Here is a 21,815-nt window from a genome sequence, read left to right as displayed (position 1 = left end):
CTTTTTTGTAGAGTGTTCCCATTGTGGCTCAGTGGAAACAAATCCAACTAGTATCCATGAGGATGCAGATTCGATCCCTGACCTTGCTCAGTGGGTTAAGGATCCAGAGCTGCCACGAGCTGTGGTGTAGGTCTAAGACACAGCTTGGACCCCGCGTGGCTGTGGTGTAGGCCAGCAGCTACAGCTCTGAGCACAGCTCTGAGCTACAGCTCCCATTTGACCCCTAGCCTGGGAACTTCTACATGCTGAAAAAAAAAAAAAAAAAAAAAAACAAACAAAAAAAAAAACCCTTTTTCAAAAAGTTCAACTCTTGTCCAGCCTTTTACTAAGTTATCTACATTTACATTGTAGGTGCTCTTCATATATTTTATATACAAGCTCTTTGTCAGTTTTACAAATTGCAAATTATCTTCTCCCACCCTGTGACCTGCGCTTTCACTCAATGGTTATCTTTTGACCAAGCAAAAACATAAATGCAAAATAATGAATGTAGTAATAAGAAACAAGATTTGTAATTTTTCCTAAGTATCATTCAATGAAAAAAAGGTGGGTTCCTGTTGTGGCACAAAAGGAAAGTGGTGCCTTTGCAGCACCAGGACACAGGCTCAATCCCTGGCCTGGCACAGGGGTTAAGAGAGCCAGCACTGCAAGAGCTGTGGTTCAGATCTGATTACTGGTATGGGCACTCCATAGGCTGCAGGGCGGCCAAAAAAGAAAAACGCGCATCTTTCCCATTCTATTTAATGTGACAGTCACAAAAAATTTTTTTTAGTTACTCAATATGCTTGATATGGAAAAATGGCTCCCGTGTGCAATCATTAAATCATTACATGATCCAAACTAAGAATGCAATTCAGCAAAGTGAAATTATTTGGAACATTTCATTTCCAAACGAAAAAAATAAAGAATAAGCATACAAACAGGACAAAATTCTTTTTTTTTTTTTTTTTTTGCCTTTTTGAGGGCTGCTCCTGTGGCACAAGGAGGTTCCCAGGCTAGGGGTCGAATCGGAGCTGTAGCCACTGGCCTACGCCACAGCCATGCAGGATCGGAGCTGCGTCTGGGACCTACACAACAGCTCACAGCAACACTGGATCCTTAACCCACTGAGCGAGGCCAGGGATCGAACCCGCAACCTCATGATTCCTAGTCGGATTCGTTAACCACTGAGTCATGATGGGAACTCCCAAAATTCTTTAAAATTCTGTTCTACTGAAAACCTATTTGGAAGAGCACAGTAAGCACTACTGCAAAATAATCCTTTTGCAGCTAAATTTCAATGAAGACACCAGTCTTCTTAAACTGTGTTTTCCCTAAGTTTCAAAATGCAGCATCCAAGAATGTGTTTAGGATGACATCCAAACACAGTCCTAACAGTCTAATGTTATGTTAACACTTTGGGAGGTGACAGTCCTACCAAGTTATGTGTTAAGTTAAATCTAATCCTAAGGAAAGATCAAACTCAAATTGAGGGAAATTCTACAAAATAACTGTCACAGAATACTGAAAATTGCCAAGATCATGAAAATCAGTGAAAGACTGAAGAACTATTTCAGAACGGAGGAAATTAAGAGACATGACAATATAATTTTGAAGATTAGATAATGCTAATGCCTCAGTGTCATGTTCCTGAGGAGATGGTTATATTGCAAAGGACTGTCCTTGTTTGTAGAAAACACACGCTAAATGGTGTTAGAGACACAGTATTGGAAATAGTTCAGGAAAAAAGGTCTTTGTACTGTATTTGCATTTTATCTGCAGGCTAGAAACTGTTTCCAAGAAGTTAAAAAATTTAAAGCTTGGGAAAACACAAGACAGTTATTCATAAACTAAATCTAGAGTTTCTCACATTCCCAATTGTTTAACTATTGGAAGGTAACACCTATTTATAGATACAAAAGTTGCATTTTGTGCTTCCAAGATTTAAAACAAGCTAGTTCCCTGCCAAAAACTGCAAATTGGATTTTGCCAGTATAAGCATTTATGTTTCTAAGTAGGACTAGTGCAGAGACCTTCCTTACGTTGGCCACGGAAGATTTCAGTCATAATTCTCTTGATTTGGTAACATTCAATCTACTCTGTTCTATAGTTAATTATATAAAACAAGAGGTGTTATATTCCAAATTCATTGAAAGTACAAATGCATTCTGTTCATTTAAAATATTTGCTAGGATTTCCCTGGTGGCCCACCCTTAGTGATCCTGTTAAGGATCCAGCGTTGTCACTGCTGTGGCATGGGTTCAGTCCCTGGCCAGGGAACTTCCATATACCACAGGCGAGGCAAAAAAAAAAAAAAAAAAAAAAAAAAAAAAAATCAAGAATGTGAAATACTGGCTGAAAATCCAGGTGCCACACACTGTGCTGGAGACTAGAATACAAAGATATGCTCTTTATTCTTAAATTACCATTAAATGAAATGATGAAAGCAATTACAAGATGCAAAGTAGGTAAGATTGTCAAACAGGAGAAAAGAGCTCAGAAAATGCTTCCACCTCTAAACAAAAAAATTTCAAAACAAATTTCTTGAAAAATGTAGCCTCCCTGATCCCCACTGCCTATTGGGCCAAATTTTTTTTCTTATCTCTCTGTTCAATTTGTTAAACTAACAAATTCTTAACAGCAAATAAAATTTAGGCTCTAAACAATAGTAGAAGTTATGGCAAATAAGCAAAAGGACTGTTCTTCCATGTCTAAGCATGGGTATTCATGTCTAATTTAGTAAGGAGCAGAGAAAAACCAGAGACGGTTTCTACTTGAAGAGCCCTAAAAGTAGGACTAGGCTTACAGAATATTCCTGGACCTAGAGTCTCCACATTCAGTCCAATCTCCTATAACATTTTTGTCACTACCCTCTCTACTTTTATGTAAGTGGAACAAGACATTGTACCCACTCAGTACAACGTTCAGCCCTGGTGCCAGCTATTTCTTCCTGTAGTATAAGTCCGGTAAGAAAGCAGAAAAGAGAGGAACTGATACATCCCAGAGACTACAAAAATGTAAGTTTAGATTAAAACAGAAAAACAACAACTTGTAATATCTCAACTTGTAACATCTCAATTTCAAGCTGAGGGTAAGGTGCATACACACGCCAAGATCCTTCATCCCATACTCAAACTAACAATTTAGGCTACCAAAAGAAAAAAAATGAGTGGAACCAAAAAGAAGAACCAGAATCACCTATGGGAAACGTTAAAGTAAGAAATACGGCAATTGTTTTGAAGCAAGGCTTGACAATATTTTCCAGACTTTACATTGGAATTCTCTACATAGCCACTCCAGCACAAATTACAACACTATTCTTAGCTATGTTTTAACATTTTTGTCAGTACCCTCTCTACTTCTACGTAAGTGGAACAAGACATTGTACCCACTCAGTACAATGTTCAGCCCTGGTGCCAGCTATTTCTTCCTGTAGTATAAGTCCGTTTTACCTGGAATTTTAGAAACAATTTATTAACTGTAAGCTACTTCCTCTAATGAGTAAATAATAAAAGAACAAAAGCATACAAATGTCTTAAGCGAAGCTTCTGGATCATCAAGTTTTACAAAAGAGAGAACAACTAAAAATCTAAACCTCAATTCCTAGTCCTGAAAATCTAACAGCACCTTACAGGTTTTTTTTCTGTTAAAAAGCAGAAATTGGCAAAAAGGTATTCTAACTTAGCAATTAAATCACTACAGTAACTAATCCTTAAGTAGTCTCAGAATTTTACATAAATAACATGAGGAAATATCTTATTTAGAGTAGCTAAAAAACCAGTAGGGAAGGGAGGAGAACTGAGAAACTTCTTAGAGAAAAAACATTATTATCCCACCAAAAGCTGATTGATCTGAACTTAAGTTTCTTCCTTAGAACAAGCTTACTGGAAGACCCATTCTTTCAAATATTTGCTAAACATGGGTTCAATGTCCCGCGCAAAAAAATTAGTAAAATAAACAGATCGTTTAGGGTAGTACCTTTTAGGGCTCACATTGTTTTGCAATGTCGCTATTTATCACTGCGCGGTGCAACTAGTATGTCACCTCTCAAAATTCCTCACGTAGTAGTGAATTTTAAAAATCACTTCGGGAAAGATTTCCCTTTCTCCCTTAAATTCCTCCACAAAACGCAGAATACTAATCTCTATTACACGCTACATATCAAAACGAATTTTTGTATTTATTCATCTGTATCCCTAAATAGATTGTACTTATACTGTTTCCTCGCTAGCATTTGGCACAACGCCTGTTCAGTTAATTCCATGCACGTAGCGACGTACTCTGGAGTTAAAGATAACAAGAACAGATCGTGTTAACACGCGGGTCCTCGAAAAATCATTTTTCTTAAAGTGCCTGAAGTGATGGTACTGCCACTAATCAGATATAAAAAGCGATTCCCAAAATGATTCTACGCCCTTAAAGTCGTTGTAAATGTAATCAAAGCTAGGTATCATTTTTATTGTAACTTAATAACTTGTTATTACAACACTTTTAAAGACACAGTGCGTAAGGGAGTTGTTTTGTGTCACTGCGACCTAAGCAGGACACCAGATTTCAAGAAAAACAACTCCACGCGAAAGCCGAGTCTCGCAGCTCGCGCCCCTCCCCCTCACGTCTTCCGTGTCCAAGTCCCCGCAATCGCCTGCATCTCGCCCAAGACACACCCCCGGCGGCCTCCGGGGGCAAGGAACGCAGCTGGGCCTCTGCCTTCCCTGCCTCTCAACTACCTAAGCTCCCCGATCCCCCACTGGACCCTCGAGGGCGCCTAGCTTTCCCGGCCACGGAGCGAGCCACAAAGCGAAGGCGACGCCACTGGCCTCGCCACCGAGCTCCAGGCTCCGCCGCCCCGCGCCAGCTCCCGCCTAGCTCCCCCTCCGGCCGTCCCTCTTCCCACCCCCAACGGTCCTCAGGCCCGGGTCTCACCTCTCCACCCACTCCCTCAGGAAGCGCATTTCCTCGGTGTGCAGAACGCTCGGGTCCTGCTTACACATTTTCACGAAGGCTCGAAGTTCGCTCACTTTGCGGGGGTCCATGGTCCGGGCGCGGCGGGAGGCGGCGGGCTCGGCGGTGGCTGTGGCCCGATTCCAGGCCCGGGCGCTGGCTCAGCGTGGCGTAAAGGGGGCGGCTGCCGCGAGGCAGAACAGACTAGAACCTCCCCGGCCGCTGGCTCCGCCCACCCAACGGTCTCGTGACCCCGGGTCCTTCGCCCGTTCATTCCTGCTCCCTTTACCTCTGCCCTGCGCACTAGCTAGAACATTCTAGAAGTGTGGCTGTTCGTGCGGTGCCTGCCTTTGCACGCACGCATTCTTACAGCCTTAACTCAGAACCACAGCTCTGCATGGTTAAGTCCCCAGCCGTGCTTTCAAGGAGGGCAGGACCTCTCGGCCCCTGCAGGGAGCCATTTAGAACAGGACATTCTGTGAGTGTGGCCACTAAATGTAACACGACGTCATGACGCCCAAAGGGCTCTCCGGCCGGAGCAGTGGTCACAGCTCCGCACGTGACGTCAACATTGGGCGCCGCCGCGGGAGGAAAGCCCGGCGAGCGGCGCCGGCCGGAAGGGGAGGGGCGCTTGGCCGAGGTTTCCTGGCGACGCAGCCCTGCGGGGCGCCGCTTCTACGGCTGTTTTTTTTTCCTTTTCTCCCAGGTCCGTGTGCGTGGCAGTCATGCCTTGGTTGCTCTCAGCAACTAAGCTTGTTCCCGCCGTAGCAAGCGCCCGCAGCCTCTCAGGTTAGACTCACCTCCCACAGTGTCCCCTCCAAGGCTTGCTCGCTGAGAAGCCTGAGGCGCACCAGAGGGAACCACGTCGATCTCGGGAGATTCCTGGTTCGGCGGACCCTTCTCCTGCTGGGGCCTCCACTCCCAGACCCTCTGTGCGCTCCTGGGATTTCTTCTCTACCTGCTGCTTCTGGAAAAGGGTGGGCCTTGTGTTCGCTCTACCGTTGAGGTATTCGGGGAGGTTGAAATGATTGCAGAGAGAAAAGCGTGCCCTGTCTTCCCGCAGGGGCTGTCTTCACAGTAACTTGGACTCATGGAAGTTGTAGCAGGTATCACACTTGCTCAGGTGTCAAAGTGTCTCACATCGAGTGACTCTCGTTTCTATTAAGTGAACGTAAGATTGTATTTTCGTGTTTTCAAAGATTTAACAGCTCCAGAATGGACAAGAAACGAATGTTTGCTAATACAAATTCTTTTGAGTAGTTCCCTGTCAGAGATACTCGTGAGGCTTTTTATGTCTGGAAGCCTTGCTTGTTAAGGCCAGATGGAGTAGTCCGGGAATATGGGGGCCATTTTTTTAGGGTGTACTCTGTCACGAACAATTAAAGTTCTTTGCCTTTACTTGTGACTTTTGCATTTGTTGAGGCTTTGTGTAAAACGTGATTAATCAAGGTTTAGGGCAAGGTACTGTATTTGGTACACACCAAAGTATTCATAATGCTTCGTTTTGCTTCAGCAGTATAAATAACTTTAACCACCTCTTAATGTTAATATAATATACATAGATAGGCTTTTTGAATGAGTGAATGATGAATGATCCTCTTGGATCGTTGCAATTCCAATAAGTTAGAGCAAATACCATTTTACCGATGGGGAACTGAAACTAACACAGTAACAAGTAAGAAGTCAGGAATGTTAGTTGTATGATTGCCATCTAGACCTTTTGCTGTTATACCTCTACTTGGTCTTACTCTGGCTTAGTAGAGCCCTTTTGGAACTTTTTTTTGGGGGGGGGTGTCTTTTTGGAGCCACACCCATGGCATATGGAAGTTCCTAAGCTAGGGGTCTAATCAGAGCTGCAGCTGCCGGCCTATGCCACAGCCACAGCAACTCGGGATCTGATCTGCGTCTGCGACCTACACCACAGCTCACAGCAATGCTGGGTCCCTAATCCACTGAGCAAGGCCAGGGATTGACCCTTCATCCCCATGGATGCTAGTCAGATTCGTTTCTGCTGAGCTACTCCATCTTTTGGAACTTTTTAGTAAGCCAGAAAGAATGTATCTTCAGTTAACAACTTTTTAGTCGTCATTGTGGATGAATCTCCACTTCACTAGAGTTGCTCTCAGTCCAGGTAGATGTTAGAAAAGCAACGGATAAATAAGAATATAGCAAAGGATGATAATAGTGTCTTGACTCAAGTGACATGGGGGCTCAAGCAAGGCAGTAATGGGTTGTAAATATGTTATTCTAGGATTTTATTAAGTTTTAGAAAATTCCGCTGGCTTTTGGTGGTCATAAATAGAACTTTGAATGTCTGTGGTGCTCTTGCTTGTCCTTGTTAGAAAGGCCCTTCTGTGTATTGAGCACCGTAGGGAACTTTCTCTTCTGGGAAATTCAGTGCATTCTCAAAGTGAAAATGTTTTGACTAGCTAATTTGAGTGTGATTTCATTTGTTGTAATCTATAGATATTAACACCATCTAGTCATTTGAGAAAGGGCAAAATGTGGAATGATGCATCAGTTATATATATATATACTTTTTTTTTTTTTGTCTTTTTGCTATTTCTTTGGGCTGCTCCCGCGGCATATGGAGGTTCCCAGGCTAGGGGTCGAATCAGAGCTGTAGCTGCTGACCTACACCAGAGCCACAGCAATGTGGGATCCGAGCCGCGTCTGCAACCTACACCACAGCTCACGGCAACGCTGGATCGTTAACCCACTGAGCAAGGGCAGGGACCGAACCCGCAACCTCATGGTTCCTAGTTAGATTCGTTAACCACTGCGCCACGACGGGAACTCCAGTAATTTATATTTAAAAAGACTAGGTCATTTAAGATAAATGTAAGTGTGAGTAAGGAAGGGGAATATTGAAAATATTAAAGATTAAGTAGAAAATGAGTTTAAAAGCCTGTTTGCAGTTTGTTCATGTAACAAACATTGAGAGAGTTCGTGGTGGTGCAGCAGTAGCAACCGGACTCGTGTTTAATCCCTGGCCTTGCTCAGTAGGTTAAGGATTCTGCATTGCTGTGAACTGCTGGTGTAGGTCGCAGACACGGCTCAGATCTGGTGTGGCTGCAGTTGTGGTGTAGGCCAGCAGCTACAGCTCCAGTTCGACCCCTGGACCAGAAACTTCCATGTGCCACAGGTGCAGCCCTAAAAAGCCAAAAAAAAAAAAAAAAAAAAAGAAAACCAAAAAAACCCAGCCTTTAATTGAGCATCACACATGAGCACTGAGCACAAAAAGTTTCTATCATCATAGGAGATAGACGAAAAAGCAAGTAATTATAATATTCTTATGGGGAGAAGGAAAAGGTGTTATTTTCTGGAGGCAGAGAAATATGGTCGTGACTTTAAAAGATTAGGAGATATTTGATGTGAGACTTGAAAGAAAGCTTTCACCAAGCCAACTGGAATAATGGAGCCATCCTGGCGGACATAACATCTAAAGTCACAGAACTCTGTAATAGAAAGACTGGTACAAAGCTTTTAAATCATTAACAAGCACGAAGAAGCTTTTTTGAAGTATGTCTTTTTTTTTCTTTTTAATTTTTTGGGGTTTTTTTGGTCTAAAAAGGGCTGCACCCCTGGCATACGGAGGTTTCTAGGCTAGGGGTCGAATCAGAGCTGTAGCTGCCAGCCTACGCCACAGCCACAGCAATGCCAGATCCAAGCCACGTCTGCGACCTACATCACAGCTCACAGCAACGTCAAATCCATAACCCACTGAGCAAGGCCAGGGATTGAACCTCTATATGCCGCAGGCGCGGCCCTAAAAAGACAAAAAAAATAAAAATAAAAGTGGATCGGAGGGCACGTCATTGTGTTCTTAAATTTTCAGACACTGATTTTTGCTTTTGTTGTTGAAAAATTGCGTTTTTTCTTAGTCTTGTTAGTCCCACGTCTGTGAGAACCAATAAAGCCTGCTAAATAGCACATTTTATATAAGTAGCATCTAAAATACTCTAAGCTGGAGTTCCCGTTGTGGCGCAGTGGTTAACGAATCCGACTAGGAACCATGAGGTTGCGGGTTCGATCCCTGCCCTTGCTCAGTGGGTTAAGGATCTGGTGTTGCTGTGAGCTGTGGTGTAGGTTGCAGACACGGCTCGGATCCCGCATTGCTGTGGCTCTGGCGTAGGCTGGTGGCTACAGCTCCGATTCGACCCCTAGCCTGGTAACCTCCATATGCCGTGAGAGCGGCCCAAGAAAATGGCAAAAAGACCAAAAAAAAAATAAAATACTCTAAGCTTTCATGATTTTATATTCTGCAAATAAGCACTAAGTGCTAATTGTCCCCAGTTTCTCCTATAGAATAAACGACCTTTTCTTCCCACCCACCCACCAACTAAAAATCAGACAAAACAATAAAGCTCACACTTTACTATAGCAGTCATTTAAAAATAGTAGCTCTTAGAATTTTTTCTGGTTTCCAAATTTGTTGCATTGCTGTGTACCACTGACCTGTGATTGGGTTTTCATGCTGCTAGTTATTTGCTCCCACATTAAAATTTACAGTAATTACACTTCTAAGATAGAAATATGATCAAAAGATCTTTTGCTAAAAAGGGGAAGAATTCAGAGATAGAAGTATGCAGGATGCAGGAAATTCTTTTTTGTTGCTTAATAAATTCACTTGTCTCAAATGTAATACATCCAAAATTTAACACCTGTGGTCCTATCTCAGATTAATGGCACTTCCATTCTTTCAGCTGCTAAGGCCCGATAACCCTGACTCCTGTCATACCCAGCATCCAGTCTGTCAGCAAATTCCGTCCGGCCCTGCCTTTGGACGATATCCAGGATTTGATCCCTCTACCACCACCCTGGCCAAGCTACTGCAGTCTCTTGCCTGGATTATGGCAGTAGCCTGATTGCCCTGCATCTCCCTCTGCTTACTTAGAGTCTGTTTTTAATGACTGCAGCCAGAGTAGGCCTGTTTTAAATATGTCGCATTGTGCCACTCTTCTGTTCAAAGCCTCCATGGCTTGCTCTCCCACGTATTATAACGTCGTCCCTACTGTGATCTAGCAGACCCTGCATGATCTGATCTCTGTGTTCCTCAAACACACCTCACACAGCCTGACTTGAAGGACATTTCACTTGCTAGTCCTGCTGCTTGGAATTCGATTTGACCAGATAGCCACATGGCTGATTCCTCCATTTCCTTTAGGTCCTTACTCACATATAACCACCACTCTTCACTGTCTACCTTAGCTAAAATTTCAGCTCTCACACTCCAAAACTTTATCCCCTTCCCCTACTTACTTTTTTTCCTCAGCACCTATGACTAACGTCATTTTGCATAGTATCTGTTTGTTGTCTCTCCAATTTAAGCTTTGATGGCTAAGGTTTTTGCTCTTTGTTCATTATGATATCCCAGGTACCTAAGACACTACCGCCCAAACAGTAGGTACTCAGAAAATGCTGTTGAATGAAAGGAAGAAAAAAAATAATAGGCTGAAAAGCAATATATTTTGAAAATGAAATAATTATAGGAAGCTAAGAAGTAATTGTGTTGAAATTAAACTAATTTCATTTAAAAGAAACCAGTGTATGCAAACATTGAATCATACTACTTGATCAATATCTGATGAATTTGTAACTTACCTGTTTTTTTCCATCATAACCCTAAATTATGATGGCTGAAGATGGTATGCGGATGTGTTTGTATATTCTGTGTACAAAGTTGAAAAGAAAACAAAGTTTCCTATCTGGTGTAATTCACTGATGACCCACCATACATGATACTCTGAGAAATCCAGGGTAATTCTGTCTTTAAAAAAAAAAAAAAAATTGTAAAATATATGTAACATCAAATTTATCACATTAAATTTTTTTTTTTTTTTTCTTTTTTGGCCTCTCCTGCAGCATGCAGAAGTTCCCATGCCAGGGATCAAATCCATGCCACAGCAGTGACGATGTGGAGTCCTTAACCGCTAGGCCACCAGGGAAGTCCTCAGGTTAATCATTTTCAAATAGTTGTGAAAAAGATCTCCAGAAATTTTTCATCTTGCAAATTGAAAACTGTAGCCATTAACAAGTCTTTCTCCCCCTTGCTCCAGCCTCTAGTAACCACAGCTCCACCTTCTGTTTCTATTAATCTGACTTTAGATATCTTATGTAAGTAGAATCATAAATTATTTGTCTTTCTATGACTGGCTTATTTCACTTTGCATAATGTTGTAATGTGCTACAGATCCCCCCCCCCTTTTTTTTTTGTCTTTTTGTTGTTGTTGTTGCTATTTCTTGGGCCGCTCCCACGGCATATGGAGGTTCCCAGGCTAGGGGTTGAATCGGAGCTGTAGCCACCGGCCTACGCCAGAGCCACAGCAACTCGGGATCCGAGCCGCGTCTGCAACCTACACCACAGCTCACGGCAACGCCGGATCGTTAACCCACTGAGCGAGGGCAGGGACCGAACCCGCAACCTCATGGTTCCTAGTCGGATTCGTTAACCACTGCGCCACGACAGGAACTCCGCCCCCCCCCCCCCTTTTTTTGGTCCTTTTAAAAGGGCCACACCCACAGCATATGGAAGTTACCAGGCGAGGGGTCGAATTGGAGCTGTAGCTGCCAGCCTACACCACAGCCACAGCAATGCAGGATCCAAGCCACGTCTTCTACCTATGCCACAGCTCACGGCAATGCCAGATCCTTAACCCACTGAGCAAAGCTAGGGATCAAACCTGCATCCCCATGGATACCTGTCGAGTTCATTATCACTAAGAAATGGGAAGCCCCGATTTCTTCCCTTTTTAAGGCTGAATGATATTCCACTATATGCATATGCCTATATTTATAAATGTTTTATTTATCCATTCATCTGTCAGTTGACATTTGCATTGGCTCCACCTCTTGGCAAATATCGTAAGTGCTGCCATGAACGTGGGTGTGCAAATATAAGTCTAGGTATAATTTTTAACTTAGAATGTCTTTAAGTTATGTGCAAAGTGCTCTGCTATCTTGGGAAAAGAGTTATTTCATGAATAATTATGTAGCCTGAACCTGTGTATCTTAATACCTTTTTAGCTGCTAATGCTGTGTGTATTTCAGATGTTTGTACTGTAGTTTTAGTTAGATCAAGGGAATGAAATAGATCATAAATTGTACTAAGGAAAAACTTTATGACGTATAAACGTTTATCTTAAAAACAAAAAGTAGGAGTTTCCATCCCGCAGCAGAAACAAATCCAACTAGGAACGATGAGGTTGTGGGTTTGATCCCTGACCTCACTCAGTGGGTCAGAGATCTGGTGTTGCTGTGAGCTGTGGTGTAGGTCAAAGACACACTCAGATCCTGCGTTGCTGTGGCTGTGGTGTAGACCAGCAGCTGTAGCTCCCATTAGACCCCTAGCCTGGCAACCTCCATATGCTGTGAGTGTGGCCCTAAAAAGCAAAAAAAAAAAAAAAAAAAAAAGGTAAAGTAAGCTTTGTTTTCTAAATTCATAACACCACTGTTATGACAGCCTCATCTTTTCCTATCATACCTAATCCAAACAGCCACTCATCGGATGTCTACGATCCTACTAAACATGTTAAAAACAATGTTCGTGTAGTGTTAACTATTGCCTGCAGAACATTAACCAAACACAAAGAGTTGTTCAAATGTTACATGACCGTAATATGTCTGAAGAGTCAGTTTAACGATTCCTTTTGGTTGACTTCTTCTTCTGTACTTCTTTATGCTCCTTTGTTTTTCCTTTTGCCACCTTCTTTGAGTCCTGCTGAGAAAATAGAGGGATTCCAGTTGCTGGTGACCCAAGGTATACCTTGCTCATCGTTGTCCATAAAAGTGTATTGAGATACATGTTTGGGGCTGTAGGGCTTTGGTGAGTAACTGTTGAACGACTGTCTTCTCCAGCTGCCTTCTTCTGCAAAGCCCTCTTCATCTGCCACACCGTTTAAAAGAAAGGACTTCAATTCACCATCTTCCCTTTCTTGATCATTCTCAGTATTTCTCTTTGTGTTGGTCTTTCTGCCATTAACAGTTTTACCTGCAGTTGTAACAGATACGTACTTGCTCATCCCACTGTTAGCAAATGCCAGGGATGAGAAGGAGCTAAAGCCCTCACGGCCCAGTGAACCATGTGGTGTATATCCTGTATCATATGAAGAAAATCTCTCAAAAACTGGACACTCCCTGGGTGTAGAGGAAAGGGATCTTGCACCTCTGTTTCTGCTTCCATAGGAGCTTCTTGGATGGTTTAAAAGGTCTTCAAGTGAGTCTTCAAAGAAATGAAATGAAAATGGGTCCCTTTCACCAAAAAAAATTTTTTTTTTTTTTGTCTTTTTTTGTCTTTTTGCTGCTGCTGTTGTTGTTGCTATTTCTTGGGCCGCTCCCTCGGCATATGGAGGTTCCCAGGGGTTGAATCGGAGCTGTAGCCACCGGCCTACGCCAGAGCCACAGCAACGCGGGATCCGAGCCGCGTCTGCAACCTACACCACAGCTCACGGCAACGCCGGATCATTAACCCACTGAGCAAGGGCAGGGACCGAACCCACAACCTCATGGTTCCTAGTCGGATTCGTTAACCACTGCGCCACGACGGGAACTCCCAAAAATTTCTTTAAAGACATCATCTGGCTTACGGAGTATGAAGCCATACTCAGAGGACTCATCAAAATGTCTTTCGCCTCCAGCCTTTAATCCTTCTTTGCCATGTTTTTTTCATAAATGTCCCGTTTTTCATCATTTGATAATACCTCATATGTCTCTGCTACTTCTTTGAATTTTCTCTCGGCTTCTTTATTTTCTGGATTTTTATCAGGGTGCCGTTTTAGTGCCACTTTTCGATAAGCCTTTTTTAATGTCCTCAGGTGAAGCTTGTCTCTGCACTCCTAGAACTTCATAGTAATCCACTCTGTTGTAACAAGTGGTTGGAAAGGGTGCCCTGGTATTGAGAACTGTGGTTTCCTCTCAGCTCACACTCTGCTGGTAGTGGTGGTAGAGGCAGTGACTGCAAATAGGCACATTTTGACATTGAAGACAGTGTGTTACTCTGGGCCACTGCTAGGAGACATTAGGATACTGATTATGTGGCAAGCTGAGCTGTAGGCTTTTGTCAGAGCTGCATTATGGTGTCACTCGGGTTGGGGTGTGGACCTGACCTTCCAGATGGAGCTAGTCCAGAGTCATGCTGGACCGTCTTGAGTCTTCAGGACTGTTTCCCCTGTATTTTCCTGGACGTCTCAGACAAAGCCTCATAAGCCATTGGGACCTGTTGACGGCCACAGCATACCCCTTGCATAATATGACCTCAAGGTTATTGAGCCTTAATAATTTCTCAGTTCTTCCATGTTTTGTTTTAGAAGAGTGAAGAATTTGTGGACTATGTATGAGAGAAAATATTCAAGCAGTTGACATTTTTATTTCAGCCTTGGTAGGTCATTGTTTTAGTTTCCTGAGGCGACCGAAGGAAATTACCACGAACACCGTGGCCTAAAACAACAGAAGTGTGGAGTTCCCATCATGGCTAAGCAATAACAAACCTGACTAGTATCCATGACAAAGGTTTGATCCCTGGCCTTGCTCGGTGGGTTAAAGATCCAGCATTGCTGTGAGCTGTGGTATAGGTCACAGATGCAGCTTGGATCCCACCTGGCCATGGTTGTGGTGTAGGCCAGAGCAGCTACAGCTCCAATTCATTCAACCCCTAGCCTGGGAACTTCATGTGCCACAGGTGTGGCCCTAAAAAGACCAAAACTAAACCAAAATAAAACCCCCCAAAACAGAAGTGTATTGACTCACAATTCTGGAGGCCAGAAGTCCAAATTCATGTGTCAGCAGAACTACACTGCTTCCAAAGTCTCTAGGAGAGAATCTGTTGTTGACGCCTCCCTGCTCCTGGTGGCTATAGGTTTTCCGTGGCTCATGGCCACACCACTCCTAATTCTGCCCCCGTGGTGACATTGCCGCCACCTCTCCTGCCTCAGATGTCCCTCTGCGTTTCTCTTATAAGGACCCATCATTGGGTTTAGGACTGAGCCAGGCAGTGCAGGATGATCTCTTCATCTCAAGTAACTTAATTACCTGCAAAACCCGTTTTTCCAAAGAAATGTCATAGGTTTCGGAGATTAGGATGTGGACGTATCTTTTGGGGCCACCATTCAAGACATTGCAGTAGTAAACTCTTTAGTGCACTGGGACAAACTTTTTTTTAATAGACTAGGGCAGCAAAAATTATAGTCATAGAAAGAATTTAGTGAATTTTTTTTTGCAATTTTTTTTTTTTTTGTCTTTTTTGTCTTTTGTTGTTGTTGTTGTTGCTATTTCTTGGGCCGCTCCCGCGGCATATGGAGGTTCCCAGGCTAGGGGTTGAATCAGAGCTGTAGCCACCGGCCTACGCCAGAGCCACAGCAACGCGGGATCCGAGCCGTGTCTGCAACCTACACCACAGCTCACGGCAACGCCGGATTGTTAACCCACTGAGCAAGGGCAGGGACCGAACCCGCAACCTCATGGTTCCTAGTCGGATTCGTTAACCACTGCGCCACGACGGGAACTCCGGATTTAGTGAATTTTAGTGAAATTTGTGTATATGTTATATATACATGTATGTGTATATGCTAGGTTTCTGTGTAAAATATATTTCTTACCATGCGTCTTATTTTTTAAATTTTGAAAGCCACTAATATAACAGCTTTATTTCACAGGTGAAATAAGTGCAGAGGAATTATGTAGCAAGATCACATAGTAGAACTAAACTAGAACTAGCATTTTTTTTTCTACTATACCATGCTGCCTGTAACTCTTTGTCTTAGATTGCCTTCCAGAGTGCATACTTATTTCCTTTATTTTTCTCTGTGATCAATTCATTTTTTTCTTTAACTTTGTATTATGGAAAATTTCAAGCTTATACACAAGTGGTATAATGAACTCTGAAGTACCCATCACCCAGCCTCAGCAATGATCAATTCATGACCAGTCTTGTTTCATTCATATCCCTATTTATCTTCTCCCCAGTCCACCCCACCCCCCTGTTATTGTGAGACATATCCAAGATCATACCACTTCATCTGTAAATATTTCAATTTATATCTCTAAAACGTGAGTTTCCTCCTTTTTTTTTTTTTTTTTTTTTTTTGTCTTTTTGCTATTTCTTGGGCCACTCCTATGGCATATGGAGGTTCCCAGGCTAGGGGTCGAATCGGAGCTGTAGCCACCAGCCTACACCAGAGCCACAGCAACATGGGATCCGAGCCGTGTCTGCGACCTACACCACAGCTCACGGCAACGCCGGATCCTTAACCCACTGAGCAAGGGCAGGGATCGAACCCGCAACCTCATGGTTCCTAGTCGGATTCATCAACCACTGCGCCACGACGGGAACTCCAGTTTCTTCCTTTTTAACATAACCACAACACCGTGACCACACCTTAAAAAGATAAATATTGCTTCTATGATACCATTAAATATGCAGTCACTATCCAAATTTTCAGTGATCTCATCAATGAAATAAACAGTGTATTTGTTTTACAATTTGATGCGTGAATCAGGATCCTTATAAAGTCCACATACTACAGTTTGGTTGATAATGTTTTCTAAGGTTTTCTTAACCTATAGATTCCTCTTTCCATCTCGTACCACCCCTACCTGCCTTGGAATTTATGTGGAAGAAACAGTTGTTTGTCCTGTGGTATCTCCCAAAGTCTGGACTTTGTTGATTGCATCCCTGTGGTGTCACTTAGCAAGTTCTTCTGTGTTTCTGTGAATTGCTTGCCTCATTTGTTATACTTTCAGGTGTATAGACTGGGCATATTCCCTAGTATGTATTTTGTACATTTTCTAAAGATAAATTCTAGGAAATACTTGTTTAATATTCTGTCCTTTTTCTCAACTTCCACTGTTCTTAATTATTTTCATACTGCCTGGAAACCTGTACCATTTTATCTTTTTAATCAATTCAAGAAGCTATCATTTTTCTCAATAATCCTCTGTAACTTTAAATCAGAGTTAATATTTAAGACTTCTTAACTCTCAGAGTTCCCTGTGGCGCAGCTGGTTAAGGATATAGCATTGTCACTGGAACAGCTTGGGTTCCTTGGCCTGCACTTAACATGTGCCCCAGACGTGGCCAAAACAAAAAAGACTTCTTAAGGCTCCAAATATGTTCACTGTCACTCATATTTTATAATCCTTACAAAAACCTTTAACTTGATTCAGATTTAAGCATGTTCTGCTGTTGTAGTGATTGTAAGTTCACAGTGAGATTTTGTGGTACTAATTGTGTTGTTGGGATTCAACAGAAAGGACTACTGAGTGGCAGGAGGAGGGATAAGAGCAAAGATTTTGGAAGTTAAAAGGAACTGGATTTGAATCTCAACTTCCCTGGTACTATGTAACATTGCATAAATTACTTCTCTGAGTCAGATTCCTTATTTGTTGTTTTTTTCTGTTTTTTTCATTTTAAAGTGATAATAGGAGTTCCCATCATGGCGCAGTGGTTAACAAATCCAACTAGGAACCATGAGGTTGCGTGTTCGATCCTTGGCTTTGCTCAGTGGGTTAAGGATCCGGCGTTGCCCTGAGCTGTGGTGTAGGTTGCAGACGTGGCTCGGATCCCGCATTGCTGTGGTTGTGGCGTAGGCCGGCGGCTACAGCTCTGATTAGACCTCTAGCCTGGGAACCTCCATATGCCACAGGAAGCGGCCCTAGAAATGGCAAAAAGACCCAAAAAAAAGAAAAAAATTAATTACTTGCTTTGAGGGGCCAAAAAAAAAAAATCGAATTCCTTAGTGTGGCATACAAAGCCTCCAGTGGTCCTTACCTTGCCGGTCATTTCCTCTCCCTCTAGCAGCAACATCGACCTGGAACTCTTGATGTCCCCCTTCCCTCCATACACACCAGCATGCGCACAGAAATGCAGTGCCTTCTGTGCCTTCCCCTTTCATAATCTCACGATACCTTCCCCTCCCCTTGTCACAATCACTTGACTAATTCCTACTCAGAATAGGCATGACCTACCTCTGCAGCCCCAAACACCTTTTGTGTGCTTCTCTGCTTCCCAGAGCTCTGTGTGCCTGTCTTTGTCATTGCACCTGCCCCATAGCATTGTACTTGTCCTTGTGCTCTCCAAGACCTCATCTGTGAATCCACTGCTGCATTAACCATGCAGTTTTATAATGCTCTGTCTTGCCTCCACTAGACTATAGTCTTTGAAGACCAGGGCAAATAGTCTTTTTTTTTTTTTTTTTTTTTTTTTTTTGTCTTTTTGTCTTTTTGCCTTTTCTAGGGCCACCTCCCGCAGCATATGGAGCTTCCCAGGCTAGGGGGTCTAATCAGAGCTGTAGCCGCCGGCCTACGCCAGAGCCACAGCAACGCGGAATCTGAACTGTGTCTATGACCTACACCACAGCTCAGGGCAACGCCAGATCCTTAACCCACTGAGCAAGGCCAGGGATCGAACCCACAACCTCATGGTTCCTAGTTGGATTCGTTAACCACTGCGCCATGATGGGAACTCCAGGGCAAATAGTCTTATCTTATTCTTGTGTCTTTCCCATCATGGGTTCCAATCACAGGCTTACTAAATGTTATTGAATGAATGCTAATGATAGTGTTCTTGTGGGCTAACTACGATTAAGTGTTTTTCATACATTATTTCATTCATAGATGAAATGATACAGTATGTACATTTCCTCAACCTTCTCATAGTCGCAATAAAAATGTTAATTCTCTTTTTATGAATTTTAGGACAGAGCCTAACTACCTCAGTGAAATACTTCCCAACCCCTCCCTTGCTTTTGTTTGTTGCCTTCCTTCTGTTCCCATAGGTTCTTATTCATACCTTAATCATATTGTATGTAAACATACCTCTCATATCTCTATTATTTTGTAGCAGACTAAAGTCACTAAAGATGAAGGTGATCCTATTTCTGTATTCCTAGGCTCCAATACAGGCTCTGGCTGACACAGGAAGAGCCATACAAATATTGAGGGAGATTCTATTTTGAATTTTCCTAAAGCATCCTACTGTTGGAGATAAATAAATATACATGTGCTGTGAGGATTTTATAGACAGATCGTTCCGTTTCATCCTCTGTTTCTCCTTCAGGATGCATGTCCTGTTCACAGCGAAGGTACTCCCTGCAGCCGATCCCAGAGAGGAGGATTCCAAACCGATACTTAGGCCAGCCCAGCCCCTTTACACACCCACACCTCCTCAGACCAGGTAAGGCCTTTTAGCTGTAATGCCATCTCTCTCTTGAGGTGCTTCATCTAGAACTGTGCTAGCCAATAGAATTTTTGCAGCAGTGGAAGTGTTCTAGATCTGTGCTGTCAAATATAGTAGCCACTGTACACAAGTGGCTACTATACACTTAAAATGTTGCTAGTGCAACTGAGGAACTAATTTTTTTAAATTTTATTGTAATTAAATTTAAATGACTATTTTTGGCTAACAGTACTGTATAACAGTACATCTAGAGCAATAAATAGAATTACCCTGGAGTTCCTATTGTGGCTCAGCAGGTTAAGAACCAGACGAGTATCCATGAGGATGTGGGTTCAATCCCTGACCTTGGATCCGGCATTGCTGTGGCTGTGGTGTAGGCCAGCAGCTGCAGCTCTGATTGGACCCCTAGCCTGGGAGCTTCTGTATGCCGCAGCTGTGCCCCTAAAAAGCAAAATAAAAAAGAATTAGCCTTACAATTCAGAAATATCCGGAGTTCCTGCTGTGGTGCAGTGGGTTAAGAATCTACCTGCCGCAGCTAAGGTCCTTGAAGATGCAAGGATTCAATCCCTGGGTTAAGGATCTGGCATATGGCTCAGATTCATTCCCTGGCCCAGGAACTTCCATATGTCATGGATGTGGCTGTAAAATTAAAAAAAAAAAAAAAAGTATCAGTGAAAAGTATGTATTTCATAAGTATATATTTCAAAAATTTTTAAAGACAAGTTCTGTCACTTTCTAAAACACTCTTTCTAGAACTGTGTTCTAACTGTTGATTCCTTGTGAACTACCATGTTAAAGACATTTTAGGAAGTATTTTTCTTGAAAGTTAAATGCTCATTTCAAAATATTAATACGGCGTTCCCACCGTGGCACAGTGGGTTAACGATCTGGCTTGTCTCTGTGGAGGTGCGGGTTCAATCCGGGCCCAGCAGAGTGAGTTACGGATCCAGTATTGCTGAAGCTGTGGTGTAGGTCGAAGTTCTGGCTCAGATTTCATCCTTGGCCTGGAAACGTCTATTTCTATATAGATTACACAAGGTTTCCGGATGTGATTTTCACAGCTTTGAGTGGGAATAGCAATAATAAAGATTTCGTAAAAAGTTGATAAAAGTTTACCCTATGAATTTTTTTTTTCTACTGTTAAGATTCCAGTGTTGCTGCTAGAAGATATGAGCACACTGTTGTTCAAATTCATACTTTAGTGTTTTGGTTTTTTGTTTTAGAACCTTAACCCACTGAGCAAGGCCAGGGATCAAACTTGCAACCTCATGGTTCCTAGTCGGATTTGTTTCCACTGTGCCATGATGGGAACTCCTGGTTTTCTTATTTTTTTTAAAGAGACAGTTAAGGGATGAACTCTGGTGGATGAATTTCATCCCAAAGAGGTAGGGAGAGTAAAACCAAATGCTTTATAGGAAAAGGAGTCAGGTTTTCCAGGGAGATTAATTGTTGCCTCTGCCATGGAAGTTTAAATCTGTACTTGCTCTATAAGCATATGTATTAATCATCAAATTGCCTTTAGAAATATGTTGCTGTTTCACTGTCTCCACTCAGTGAATGATACCAGTGTGTCTCTCAGTGAGGGCTTCCTTTTGCTGATTCTTCATCAGACTGGAATTCCTGCTGAGAAGTTGGCTGAGACTAAGGAAATGCAGCTCACCACTGAAACACACAAGAAATCAGAGTTTTTCAAAGCTGTAAGGTAAGCTTACTAGCGATACAGTTGGTATTCATTTAAGTATTTTGCTACCCAATCATCTACCTGTAGCTTCAATTTGACATTAAGTTTTACCAGCTTTGAAAATTATTGATTTCTCGTGGTGAGATATTTTTATATGGTGAGCTGCATTTTCCAGGCTTGGAAACTAGTAATCATATTGTCAAGATGATGGCTCTGTATCTAGACTATTATTTGTTTTATGTGCATGTTAATTATGTAAAAGCAAATGTAAAGAAATATACGCACATGCATGTTCAGACCTGTATATATGTTCATATTAACTATGAGAGGAAAAGATTGCCTGTCCTAATTTTTATTCACCTGGACAATTTGGTTTTGGCCATTGGCATAAGTGAGAAAGGAGTAGAAGTAGATGGAATTTTAAAAGAGAATTATCAGTGTTAAAGAAATCTTCAGATATACAGTATCCAAAGTATTCATCACTTATCTTACCAAATGCCTTGGGAGTGGCCAAAAAAAAAAGGAATGTGGAAAAAGAGTTTCAAAATCAGGTATGCATCTTTCAGTGATAACTTAGTTGTGGTTCTGCCTTAAGCAAGGGTTGTATTTTTTTATTTTTAAGTTTTTTTGAACATGGCTGACTTTAATATCTAGAAGATCAAGATTTATTTTGGTGGGGTGAGATTTTTATACTGTTTAAAACATTTAAATATATGTCCATGGAAGTTCCCTGATGGTGAAGTGGGTTGAAGATCTGGTGTTGTCGTTGCTGTTTGCTTGGGTTTGATTCCTGGCGGGAAACTTCAGCATGCCATGGGTACAGGCATGGTAGAGTATAGAGTAGAGTAGCGTAGAAGAGAAGAGAATAATCCAAGAAATGAAGTGGTTCGAATCTGCCTAGGCCATTAGGTGAGCTATTTCTGTTTCTTTCTTTTTCTTTTTTTTCTCGCCATGTCCATGGCATGTGGCAGTTCCCCAGGCCAGGGATCAAACTGGCGCCGTAGCTGTAACCAGAGCCACAGCAGTGACAATGCCAGGTCCTTA

General features: G+C 42.4%; 3 protein-coding genes and 1 long non-coding RNA gene across 48 annotated transcripts in view; 1 reads left to right on the top strand and 3 right to left on the bottom strand.

Moving 5' to 3' along the window:
* The window catches only part of ST13 (ST13 Hsp70 interacting protein), a 34,428-nt gene extending 29,293 nt beyond the window's left edge, over positions 1-5,135 (bottom strand). For all 3 annotated transcript variants that reach the window (XR_014802988.1, XR_014802987.1, XM_003481531.5), the window contains exon 1: positions 4,903-5,135. Coding sequence is in view for 1 of the 3 variants with exons in the window: in XM_003481531.5 (XP_003481579.1) it covers positions 4,903-5,012 (110 nt within the window). In the remaining 2 variants the exon portion in view is untranslated. The remainder of the gene's footprint in view (positions 1-4,902) is intronic.
* Positions 5,136-5,541: 406 nt separating this feature from the next.
* The window catches only part of XPNPEP3 (X-prolyl aminopeptidase 3), a 51,942-nt gene continuing 35,668 nt past the window's right edge, over positions 5,542-21,815 (top strand). For 6 of the 43 annotated variants that reach the window (XR_014802976.1, XR_014802974.1, XR_014802977.1 and 3 more), the window contains exons 1-2: positions 5,542-5,709; positions 18,971-19,087. Coding sequence is in view for 9 of the 43 variants with exons in the window: in XM_021091468.2 (XP_020947127.2) it covers positions 5,646-5,709; positions 18,971-19,087 (181 nt within the window). In the remaining 34 variants the exon portion in view is untranslated. Of the gene's footprint in view, positions 6,027-18,970; positions 19,088-20,612; positions 20,793-21,815 lie in introns of all 43 variants that reach the window. The other 37 variants (XR_014802986.1, XR_014802980.1, XM_084955237.1 and 34 more) reach the window with 15 other exon arrangements.
* Positions 5,571-10,710, bottom strand: LOC146403104 (uncharacterized). Its single transcript, XR_014803023.1, has 4 exons — positions 9,159-10,710; positions 8,655-8,882; positions 7,601-7,895; positions 5,571-6,833 (listed from the first exon to the last, which is right to left on the bottom strand). It is a non-coding gene; the product is annotated as an uncharacterized LOC146403104 (long non-coding RNA).
* DNAJB7 (DnaJ heat shock protein family (Hsp40) member B7) lies at positions 12,557-13,889 on the bottom strand. The gene is given in 6 exon segments (XM_084957812.1): positions 12,557-12,607; positions 12,609-13,183; positions 13,479-13,581; positions 13,584-13,721; positions 13,723-13,777; positions 13,843-13,889. Coding segments are annotated over 6 exon segments (969 nt in total).

Source organism: Sus scrofa, chromosome 5 (assembly GCF_054392235.1).
Source record: "Sus scrofa isolate SSC_HxYL_T2T_F1_AM1 chromosome 5, Sscrofa_HxYL_maternal_Yorkshire_Landrace_v2.0, whole genome shotgun sequence".
NCBI lineage: Eukaryota > Metazoa > Chordata > Mammalia > Artiodactyla > Suidae > Sus > Sus scrofa.
The sequence above is the reverse complement of the archived record's forward strand: the minus strand, read 5'-3'. Positions and strand labels throughout refer to the sequence as shown.